The sequence below is a fragment of the Oncorhynchus kisutch genome, linkage group LG21, assembly GCF_002021735.2.
Source record: "Oncorhynchus kisutch isolate 150728-3 linkage group LG21, Okis_V2, whole genome shotgun sequence".
Taxonomy (NCBI): Eukaryota; Metazoa; Chordata; class Actinopteri; order Salmoniformes; family Salmonidae; genus Oncorhynchus; species Oncorhynchus kisutch.
In genome coordinates, this window is record NC_034194.2 from 21,624,281 (window position 1) to 21,636,131 (window position 11,851).

General features: G+C 40.3%; 1 protein-coding gene across 1 annotated transcript; it reads left to right on the forward strand.

Moving 5' to 3' along the window:
* The first annotated feature begins 209 nt into the window (after positions 1–209).
* On the forward strand, positions 210–11,639 carry LOC116356144 (adhesion G-protein coupled receptor F2-like). Its single transcript, XM_031800092.1, has 17 exons — positions 210–264; positions 2,590–2,602; positions 2,844–2,972; positions 3,086–3,238; positions 3,341–3,405; positions 4,053–4,111; positions 4,253–4,383; positions 4,741–4,977; positions 5,134–5,367; positions 5,476–5,616; positions 5,824–6,017; positions 6,304–6,483; positions 6,985–8,301; positions 8,398–8,439; positions 8,546–8,581; positions 8,966–9,031; positions 9,258–11,639. Exons 1-16 carry the CDS (start codon positions 211–213, stop codon positions 9,014–9,016), a joined length of 3,036 nt encoding a protein of 1,011 aa, XP_031655952.1. The 5' UTR covers position 210; the 3' UTR covers positions 9,017–9,031; positions 9,258–11,639.
* Positions 11,640–11,851: the final 212 nt, after the last annotated feature.

Consider the following 11,851-nt stretch of genomic DNA (forward strand, 5'->3'; position numbering starts at 1 on the left):
GGACAATAAAATCTGAATAGAATAATAAAAGCAACAAGTAGCACAGACTCAAATGAGACAAAAATAAAACACTAAGGTCGATAATAAGAACACCAATGGGGTATCACTACAGTATCACTATTGTCTGTCATGAAAATTGATGTTTTAATTCATTAATGTGTCCAAATTGTTGAAGCAGTGTAAATCTTCTTTGCTTCCATCAGACAAACGATGTGGGCCAGAGCGGTAATACTTTACTGCGGCGTGGTATTCCTCTACCACCAGGTAAGCAATACAATTGAAGTCGGAAGTTTACATACACCTTAGCCAAATTCATTTAAACTCAGTTTTTCACAATTCCTGACATTTAATCCTAGTAAAAATTCCCTGTCTTAGGTCAGTTAGGATCACCACTTTATTTAAAAAATGTGAAATGTCAGAATAATAGTAGAGAGAATGATTTATTTCAGCTTTTATTTCTTTCAGCACATTCCCAGTGGGTCAGAAGGACCAATTAGTATTTGGTAGCATTGCCTATAAATTGTTTAACTTGGGTCAAACATTTCAGGTAGCATTCTACAAGCTTCCCACAATTAGTTGGGTGAATTTTGGCCCATTCCTCCTGACAGAGCTGGTGTAACTGAGTCAGGTTTGTAGGCCTCCTTGTTCGCACACGCTTTTTCAGTTCTGCCCAGAAATGTTCTATAGGATTGAGGTCAGGACTTTGTGATGGCCACTCCAATACTTTGACTTTGTTTTCCTTAAGCCATTTTGCCACAACTCTGGAAGTATGCTTGGGGTCACTGTCCATTTGGAAGACCCAGTTGTGACCAAGCTTTAACTTTAACTGAAGTCTTGAGATGTTGCTTCAATATATCCACATAATTTTCCTACATCGTGATACCATCTATTTTGTGAAGTGCACCAGTCCCTCCTGCAGCAAAGCACTCCCACAACATGATGCTGCCACCCCAGTGCTTCACGGTTGGGATGATGTTCTTCAGCTTGGAAGCCTCCCCCCTTTTCCTCCAAACATAATGATGGTCATTATGGCCAAACAGTTCTACTTTTGTTTTATCAGACCAGAGGACATTTCTCCAAAAAGTGCGATCTTTGTCCCCATGTGCAGTTGCAAACCGTAGTCTGGCTTTTTTATGGCGGTTTAGAAGCAGTGGCTTCTTCCTTGCTGAGCGGCCTTTCAAGTTATGTCGATATTGGACTTGTTTTACTGTGGATATAGATACTGTACATTTGTACCTGTTTCCTCCAGCATCTTTACAAGGTCCTTTGCTGTTGTTCTGGGATTGATTTGCACTTTCAAACCAAAGTACTGAGCGGTATGACGGCTGCGTGGTCCCATGGTGTTTATACTTGCAAACTATTGTTTGTACAGATGAACGTGGTACCTTCAGGCGTTTGGAAATTGCTCCCCCTGATGAACCAGAATTGTGGAGGTCTACCATCTTTTTCTGACGTCTAGGCTGATTTCTTTTGATTTTCCCATGATGTCAAGCAAAGAGACACTGAGTTTGAAGGTAGACCTTGAAATACATCCTCAGGTACACCTTCAATTGACTCAAATTATATAAATTAGCCTGTCAGAAGCTTCTAAAGCCATGACATTATTTTTGGGAATTTTCCAAGCTGTTTATAAAGGCACAGTCAACTTAGTGTCACCCCCTGACCTTAGAGAGCCTTCTTTATGTCTCTTTTTGGTTTTGTCAGGGTGTGATTTGGGTGGACATTCTATGTCCTTTATTTCTATAATTTGTGTTTCTATGTGTTGGCCGGTATGGTTCTCAATCAGAGACAGCTGTCTATCGTTGTCTCTGATTGGGAATCATACTTAGGTAGCTCTTTCGCCCTCTTTTCAGTGTGGGTAGTCAACTTTGTTTGTGGCACTTAGCACTGTTAAGCGTCACGGTTGTGTTTGTTATTTCTTGTTTTGTTGGCAACATTTTAAATAAAAAAGTAAATGTACTATCACCACGCTGCACCTTGGTTCACTTCTTTCGACGGCCGTGACACTTAGCGTATGTAAACTTCTGACCCACTGGAATTGTGATACAGTCAATTATAAGTGAAATAATCTGTCTGTAAACAATTGTTGGAAAAATGACTTGTGTCATGCACAAAGTAGATGTCCGACTTGCCAAAACTATACTTTGTTAACAAGAAATTTGTGGAGTGGTTGAAAAACGAGTTTTATTGACTCCAACCTAAGTTTATGTAAACTTCTGACTTCAACTGTACATTGCAGTAGTACTTGAAATGAGCCAGTTGGACAATTTACACAGTAGTCATGGATGTTAGTCAAGTAAACTAAGTAAAGGTAAGCACCGATTAAAAATAACAGATATGGAGGGAACCTAATGAATGTATCTTATGGAGGGAACCTAATGAATGTATCTTATGGGGGGAACCTAATGAATGTATCTTATGGAGGGAACCTAATGAATGTATCTTATGGAGGGAACCTAATGAATGTATCTTATGGAGGGAACCTAATGAATGTATCTTATTTCAAAGATGAATTCTAGTGGACATATGTAGTTATTGACCCTTTGATGATGAAATCTAACGTGTCTCTCTCTCTCACCATTTACACAGGCCTTAGCAGTGGGTGAGTTATTTGATCTACAGATTTATATGATTTATGACATAACAAACCAAGCAGGTTACTCTCTATGACGAGAACTAGAAAAGGGCCACATGAGGACAAGTGAATTTACTAACTCTCTCACACAAGCAGATGCACTCTTGAAGACTCTCCCCAATCATTAGAATTAGCTGCCGAAAAGGCTCTCTTGCACATTTGCCTAAAATAAAATACAAATGTTCCTTTGTGTCACTGATTGTTTTAGATACCTACATGGCTGAGTTCATGGTAGAGAGCAATGTTACATTTGACATCTCTGGTACTCTATCATCGATCAAGGAAATAACTACAGATAATGGAAGTATGACCATTGAACTGCTTGAACTAACAGCGGGTACAGTATCATTATTTCTACCAAATATGGTTTGATAGAGAAATGTTCCTCTATCAGTGTTTTTTCATCCGTAGTCTGACTGTCGTTGATTGATCATGTGTGTTTCTGTGTAGAATGTGAAATTGTTGGGGGTAATTCTAAATGTAACTGTTCGACAACCTACATCTGGAGCAACGCAGTGTGTGACGAGTTCCAGTGCTGCAATGGCTCGTCTTGTTATGCAAATATTTCTGACTTGCCAGCCTTCTGTATTCCCAAAGTGAAAGGTATTATTGTTGATACTTATTTTTACTTCCAGTATTTGATATGATCAATAGGATGGATAACACTGTTGTCACAATTCTAATGTTTTGTTTTTGTTTACATAGTTTTCTTTAATGGAACAGTCACAGTGGAAAAAGTATTTAGTGAAACTAATACTATCAAACAACAGGTACATTTTCATTTTTATATTTAGGGAATTAAAATCTGATGAAATAGTATAATTTGGTTTAGATTAAATTATTCAAATGTATAATGACTTAAAGAAATGTATATACACTCCTCCCGGGTGGCGCAGTGTTCTAGGGCACTGCATCACAGTGCTATCTGTGCCACCAGAGACTCTGGGTTCGTGCCCAGGCTCTGTCACAGACGGCCGTGACCGGGAAGTCCGTGGGGCAACGCACAATTGGCCCGGACGGGGTTAGGGAGGGTTTGGCCGGTAGGGATATCCTTGTCTCATCGCGCACTAGCGACCCCTGTGGCGGGCCTGGCGCAGTGCAAGCTAGCCAGGTTGCCAGCTGCACGGTGTTTCTTCCGACACATTGGTGCGGCTGGCTTCCGGGTTGGATGCGAGCTGTGTTAAGAAGCAGTGCGGCTTGGTTGGGTAGTGTTTCGGAGGACGCATGGCTTTCGACCTTCATCTCTCCCGATGAGACAAGATAGTAACTACTAACAATTGGATACCATGATATTGGGAAGAAAAGGGGGTAAACTTTTTTAAAAAGAACAAAAAAAAGGTGTAAATACATTTATTATAATGTGAACATGTAATACATTATATTTAATCTTGATTAACACAATTACTTTTTCTCTCAGCTCACAGAGGGTTTTCAACTATTAAATGGGTTTGAGAGCCTTAATGTATCTGGACCTAGGTAATACATTCAACATTTATTATAGGATATATTAATTCCTTAATATTTGGCAGAGTGCTTGTTTTGCTCCCCAAAGATGCAACATCAATTTTTGTTTTTGTCTCCCTTTCACCCATTGGCAACTCAATATTGACACATAAGGGGTGATGGCCACATTGTTGATTTCGAAGTGGATGTCAGTGTCATATTTCTGACTAAAAAACTTACAAAAATAACAGCTGACCTGGAAACGACTGTAGGCTCCTCTGCCAAAATATCTGTTGAAACATCAGGTAAATGTCCTCCCTCTTCCATTACAGTACAGTCCTTTCACATAGTGATATTAAGACCATGAGGAGATCTGCCACATTAGGCTCAGATAAGGAGAAAATACTGTGTGAAAATACTAGTGAAAATGGAGTCTCTGCATACTCCAATCAGATGCAGTTTCAGAGTTGCAAAGTTTTTGGTTATGATATGATAACCTATGGACCATACAAACAAGTGCAAAGACAGTATGACATTAAGAAATGTAGCAAGAATTACGGTATGAAATTGATTAGGTTATGTTGGTAATGATTATGTAAAACGTGTAAAGATCTATTGTATTATTTATTGTATTGATATTGTATGTCTCTACTTTTCCACAGGATTTGTAAGCATTAAGTATCCAATGAACAAAGTGCCATACCGCTCAACACCGACACTGAGTTGCACATTTAAAGAAACAACATTTGATGAAACAGATGGCTCTTGGAACTGGAACTTGATAAAGGGAAGTGAGACATTTGGTCTGAACACTGGAACCAGCATAACGGTGACATTCCCAGAGGCATCACCTAACTGTACCACAGTCCAAATTAAAAAGTTGTCAGGGAACTGGGCAGGTGTGTCTGAGAGACCTATGATGCTTACCAATATAAATCGAGGGAGTAGGATTATATTTCCGGTTGATGTGGTTATTGTAAACAGTGCATCTGTTCGATACTGAAATAGACCTATTGATATGATCCTGTTAATTGCTTTTTTTATTGCTTCTAAAGGAATGTATAAGTGTGGATTTTCCAAAGGATCCATTGTGCACACAGCCTCTGCAGAGTTGAAGGTAGCCCTGCTACCAGATCAGATCACCATGACGAGTATCCCACTGACTGTAGAATGCCATGATATAAACCCTCAAAGAGTGATGGTCAGCGCAACCATCGAGAACAGCACGGAGATGTACAATGTTACTTGGTCATACCAAGCTCAAATGGAACCCCCAAATCCATCCTCAGGTACTCTTTATGAACTGTGTCTTGAACCTTGTATCACCTTATTTCTGTTTGTGCTCAAAATGTATAAAGTTGCAGTAACTTGAGAAAAATGTCAACATTCTTTTCTAGTCTCGCCAGCGGGGACCAGCTACAGCATAACTCCAAAGATAAATTGCGAGCAAACAGAATTACCGCATGTTTTCACAGTCAAATTTACAAACCAGGAGAACGAGACTGAAAGTGCAAGCATAACTATACCAGTGATTTATGGTATGTTTAGGTTGTATGAGTCCTTTGAATGAATTTGCTTAATCCTCTTCAACCTTTTTGGACATAACGCCATTTTAACAATTCACTTAAACACATTTGAGTGACAGTACTAAACTTGTATGGTTTATTTATACAACATGTACAAAAATGAAGTGGATGTTTAGTTCTTATTAATACTCCTCACTGACCAATGCTTGTTTTTATCAGCTGAGGAAAAGGAGATGGCTTGTTTAGTAGACTATCTTTGGCCAAAAACCCCAAAAGGTGACACTATTGTCATCCGACAATGTGAGCCGAGGAGAGTGGGGTATAACGAGAGGACATGCAAGGGGCCTGCATGGATGGATGTACTGGATAACTGTGTCAATGAGGAACTTAATCAAATTCTCATTTCAGCAGCAGTGAGTATGGTCTTAAACCTCCTGCAGTCATATAACTCTCACACTTTCAAGTTGATATGGAACATGGGTAGTGTTTTGGTGAATGTCTATGTTTTGAGTGAAAGCGCTTGCATTCTTGCATTACAGTAATATGATAACATTACTCACGGGTTGGTGATGAATCACATTCTTCAACTACATATCCAACCACTGGAATAATGTGACTATCATTAAAATGTTTTAGGCCTGTAGAATGTGTTGGTATTGCAAAGAAATGTACTATTCCATGTGTGTTGTACCATTCCAGAACTTTAGAGAGGGACTTGGGGCCACACAAGACATTGCTCGTGAAATATTTTCTGGGTTGAAGAACAACACAGTTGCTGACATGAACAGCTCAGTTGCTGATTTGAATGCATCCATCAGTATTCTGGATGTCATGTCTGAAGCATCAGAAACTATCACCCTGGATGAGTCCATTTTAGATGTGAGCCACTCTGTTTTTTATTTGAGATAGATTACTCTTTATAGGAGCAATCTGCTGTTGATACGTCCATTTGACTAAAGTCATGATATACTAAAGTAATGATATATAGCCATTGATTCTCGAAAAATATAACTTATAAATGCTTACGTAACTTCAACTGTCTTACCCCATCATAACCCAAAATATAAGCTTGTTTACTCCAATGTTTGTAAACAATGTAATTGTAAACAAACACTGTACATCTGGAGAATGGTTAAAACTATCATTTCAGTCTCTGCATCCATAGCTCTCTCTTTGGATTTGAGAGTGGCTACATTCCTCCAGCTCCATCCCTGAGATATTGTCCAAAACAGTTGCACTTTGTTATTGTTTGAACCGCAGATTGCACCTTTAAAGTGTTGCCAAATATTGGGTGACTTGCACATACCCCAGTCAAGAGTTATACTGCTGTGTACAATACATCTCATACAGAAACATTCATTTGTAAAATACAATTCACAGGTTTTTCTTGATGCAGCAAGCAACATGTTGAATAACCCTTGGAAGGCAGTCAACAAAACCATTGAATATGGAATGTCTTCAAAATACCTCAAGTCTGTCGAGGGTCTAGTGAAGAACATCAAAATGAATATCAGTAACGGAAATGACACCCCAAATCTACAATTCAAACTCTGCCGAGCTCAAAATAACTCATCTTGCAATCGAACTGTGTTTGGCGTTGAGGTCAAATTGGCCCAGTCCTCAGGAATAGTAAAAACTGTGGGAGTAAAAAACCTGGCTGACAAATTAAACAATTCAAAATTCCCAGACAGTGAGTTCCCTAGCATTGTGGTGTCAGCCACACTGCAAAACAGTAACGACTCCAAAATAGACATCAAATTGGACTTTCCCATCAACCAGTCAATGTCTCGAGACTCTACAATCCTCTGTGTGTTCTGGAACACCACATTAAAGGAATGGTCTGAAGAAGGCTGCAAGTGGAAGGAAATGGTCAACAACAAAAGCTACTGCGAGTGCACCCACCTGACCTCCTTCTCAGTGCTCATGTCCAAGACCCCGGTGAACCTGCCCTTTCTGGATGAGATTACCTACGTAGGCCTGGGCATGTCCATCTGCTCCCTTATTGTCTTCCTCTTCATCGAGGCGCTGGTGTGGTCGGCTGTTGTGAAGTCCAACCTCTCACACTTCCGCCACACAGCCCTGGTCAACATCTCTCTATGCCTTTTATTGGCCGACTGCAGTTTCCTGGCCTCCTCCATCCCCAGCATCTCTGATACCTGGTGCCTCATACTGACCGTGACCAAGCATTTCTTCTTTCTGGCTATGTTCTGCTGGATGCTATGCCTCAGCGTCATGCTAATACACCAGCTCATCTTCGTCTTCCACCCGCTGAGGAAGAGGGTGTATCTGCTCTTGTCCACTGTCCTCGGGTACGTCTGTCCCGCAGTGATCGTTGCAGCTACCTATGTGTACTACAAATACACAGGAAACCCCTACCACAACACAACAACCTGCTGGCTCATTTACGATGGACTTCTGAAAGGGTCCATTTACGCATTTCTTCTGCCCATCGGGACGATCGTTTTGATGAATCTGTTCTCCATGTGTGTTGTCATCATGACTCTCCTAAAGTCCAATGTCCCTGATGGAAGTAAAGCCGACGATAAAGAGACAGCCAAAAGCATCCTGAAAGTGGTCATCTTTTTAACACCAATCTTTGGGATAACATGGGTTTTGGGATTTGTTGTGCTCATTGATATCAAGGGAATGATGGGTGTTGTGATGCATTATGCTTTCACCATCATAAACTCCTTACAGGTACTTTTTCATCCATTTTCCATCACAAATATTCTTGTCTGAAACTATTGAGTGAAAAAATACCATTGTATTTATTTATTGTGTCAATTTTTTCAGGGCTTCTTCATTTTACTGACTGGATGTTTTGCAGAGAAGAAGGTATTTGTCAATCATTAGGGATCTTATGTGATTTAATAGTGTGTTTCAACAGTGAACTCTGTATACTATGTACTACCACTACTGCTTTTTGTCATGTTAATACCAGGTGCGAGATGAAGTGTTGAAAGTCATCTTGGCTGGGGTGAGTTCTGCTCTTATAGTTGCTTTTGTCTTCCCATTCATTTATAGAGCAGGAACATGTGTTTACATTTTCTTTAAGTTGCTCTTATACCTGTGTAGTAATGCTATACTTATGCTAGTTACGACATTGTAATTACATAGTACTATGGCAATTGTTCTGTAATGGAACTGAATGGCTTTTGTTATACACAAATGGAATATGGAGTGTGTAGTAACAAAACACTCTCAGCTCCATTCCTTTGTAATTAGAACGCAAAGCCAATTAAAGTACAATATACCAACATTGTAATACCAATGGAGTTATTATAGGACGAACAGTGTTACTACACAGAAAAGCAACTTAATGTCAAGTGTTACTGAAAGCTCAGATCACCTCTCTTACCAGGCACCTACTCCCAAAGAGAAAAGTGAGAATATGAAAGTCCCCTTCAAATAAGTGATGAACATCAAGGTTTGTACAGTCTTGATAAAGGACGAACACATCTGCAGCTGACAAACACATGTAATTTAATGAATGCAATTAACTCTTAACTATTACACAATGTTTTACTCTTCAAGCCCTTATAAGTTAAATCAGACGTGTTAGTACTGGGCTGTAATAAAAGCCTGTACACCTTAAGGGTCTGCAGGATTGGGGATTGAAGAACACTGTACTCATCATATGTTTTCTACCTCAGAGAACTAGCTATATACTGGATCAAGCTATATACTGGATCAGGACCAACCCACCCATCTGCTACTACTCTCACCCAGAGGGAAACATCCACCTGGTTGGTTCCTCAAAGACAGTGATGGCTGGGGTTTAGGTGGTGTTTAGACAGGTCTTATCATGATTTCATTATATTATGTCAATAACATATTACGTTTCATGTTAATTACTAAACTCATACACATTCATCAATTGCTAAACACATCTTTGTGATTTCCTGGAAACATTTGTATTCCTATTTTCTACAAACAGTACTGTAGCATACTTTGACGTCAGAAGAGATGTCATAATATTACTGCTAATTTGGTCAATGACATTTCGTTATATGATTTATTAATTGAGTTGACCTGTACTTGCGTTATGACTGTAGATGAAATGTGTAAATCAAAGTTATTGTAATAAACAATAAGGCCGGGATTCAATCAGAGGGGTGCTGTAGACCAGGCCCGGTCTTGGCTGTTCTGCCACCCTAGGCGAGACAAAAAAATTGTTTCCCCTGCAAAACTAGAAAAGTCCCAGGAAGAAAAATGACGTTCAAAACACTTTTACAATACGTATTTTCCAGAAGTTGAAATCAGGTACATTTTCAGGTCTGAAAGAAAGTTGAAAATAAGTCATTTATAGATGTCTATGTTTGGACCAAATCAAGGCCGGTTCAGACCGGACCAAATCTGAACCAAACATAGACGTCTATTTTTGGGCCAAATCAAGTCTGGTCCAGACTAGAAAAATCGGAACCAAACATTGATGCCCATGATTGGTTCAGATTTGGTCCATCTACGTGGTATGCTTACCGTTTGTAAAACGTGTCGGCGTAAGGCCGTGCTTATTGGGGTGTGGCCTACCATGTCAGCACACAATGGAATCTTATGAATGCCCATCCATGTGATAGGCCTACCGTTTGAAAAAACAGGCAGTTGCATTGCCTTTATTAGTTCTGATTCCTATGACTAATCAATTTGGCTATTTAAGCTCTGAATATCAGCTACCCAACTACATCAGGAGTTATCCTGAGCCTATTTGCAATGAGAATCAATGAGTTTACACAGCGGGAAATGTGGAAGTATGTTTCTTTTTTGCTCGTCAAAAAATTATGGATACAAACTTGAAACCACTGGACCGAATTTGGGAAACACTGTTGTAGAAAAGCACATTGCCTAGCGACAAGGTGTCTTTTAAAGGCTATTTCTGCAACATTTGAGGAGATTTCATTCATTGTAAACACTGCAGATATCGTCTCAAGCGGGAAATTAGCCTCAAATGCACTTAAATTGCTGAGCACTTGTAAACAACGCACCTTTGATTGAATCCTGGCCTAATTGTTATTTAATTTAACGCTAGAGTAAAATCTATGGTGAAAAATGATTTAGGACCTGTCCATAGTTTTACCCCTCCTCCCAAAACCAATGTGCCTGTTCAATGTGTAACCTGAAGTTTTTTGTGCTTTGTGTTTTATCTTTTAAATGTTTGCGTTATGCTTTTTGAACCAGGTCTCTCTTGCAAAGTACATTTTTAATCTCAATGAGACTAAGGGCTCTATTAAATCCGTATCACGGAAGTTCAGAGTTACAGTGTGATTAGCCGGAGACTGCATTCACGATAAATGTCAGGTATACTCCCTCTCAGGCGTCTAGGTCACCAGACTGCTGGTTATTACTTACACCTGACACCATCGTCACGCGCACCTGCGCTTATTGACACTCACCTGGCCTATTTATGTCACTCCCTTTGGTTCCTCCCAGGCGCTATTTTTTCTGTTTCAGTTTCCTGTCTGTGTGCTGTTAGTGTTTCTTGTTTTGTATTATGTTCCGTTTATTTGTTTAAATATTCACTCCCTGAACTTGCTTCCAGACTCTTAGCGCACATCGTTACAGAATAACGCCTCACCTAAGGGAAGCATCACGGAGTGTTTATTTTTTTGTGTTGGTGTGTCTGGTCTGGGTGTCAGCAGGCTCACTCGTCGGAATCTCACGACTCGGCCAGTGGTCAGGCTCACGCCTCAGCTGGTTCGTCAGGTTTCCCCGACCGGTCCGCTCCTGAACCACGGGATCGACCCCTTGGTCGGCGTCCTGCGGCAGGGGCCGCACACCAGGGAGGGTGTACTGTCAAGTATTCTCCCTCTTTGGCCTTTAGGTCACCAGACTGTTGATTATTACGCACACCTGTCACCATCGTCACGCGTACCAGTGCTTATTGACACTCACCTCCTTGATTACATGCCCTATTTATGTCACTCCCTTTGGTTCCTTCCCAAGGCGTTATATTTTCTGTTTCAATTTCATGTCTGTGTGCTGCTAGTGTTTCTTGTTTTGTATTATGTTCAGTTTATTTATTAAATATTCACTCCCTGTACTTGCTTCCTGACTCTGACTCTCACGCCTCAGCCAGCTCGTCGCTAGTTGTCAGGCTCTCACGCCTCAGCAGGTTTGTCAGGTTTCCGCGATCGGACCGCTCCTGATCCGTATTATGTTCCGTCTATTTATTAAATATTCACTCCCTGTACTTGCTTCCCGACTCTCAGCTCGCATCGTTACAGAAAAGGCTGCATATGTCGGCTCAAAT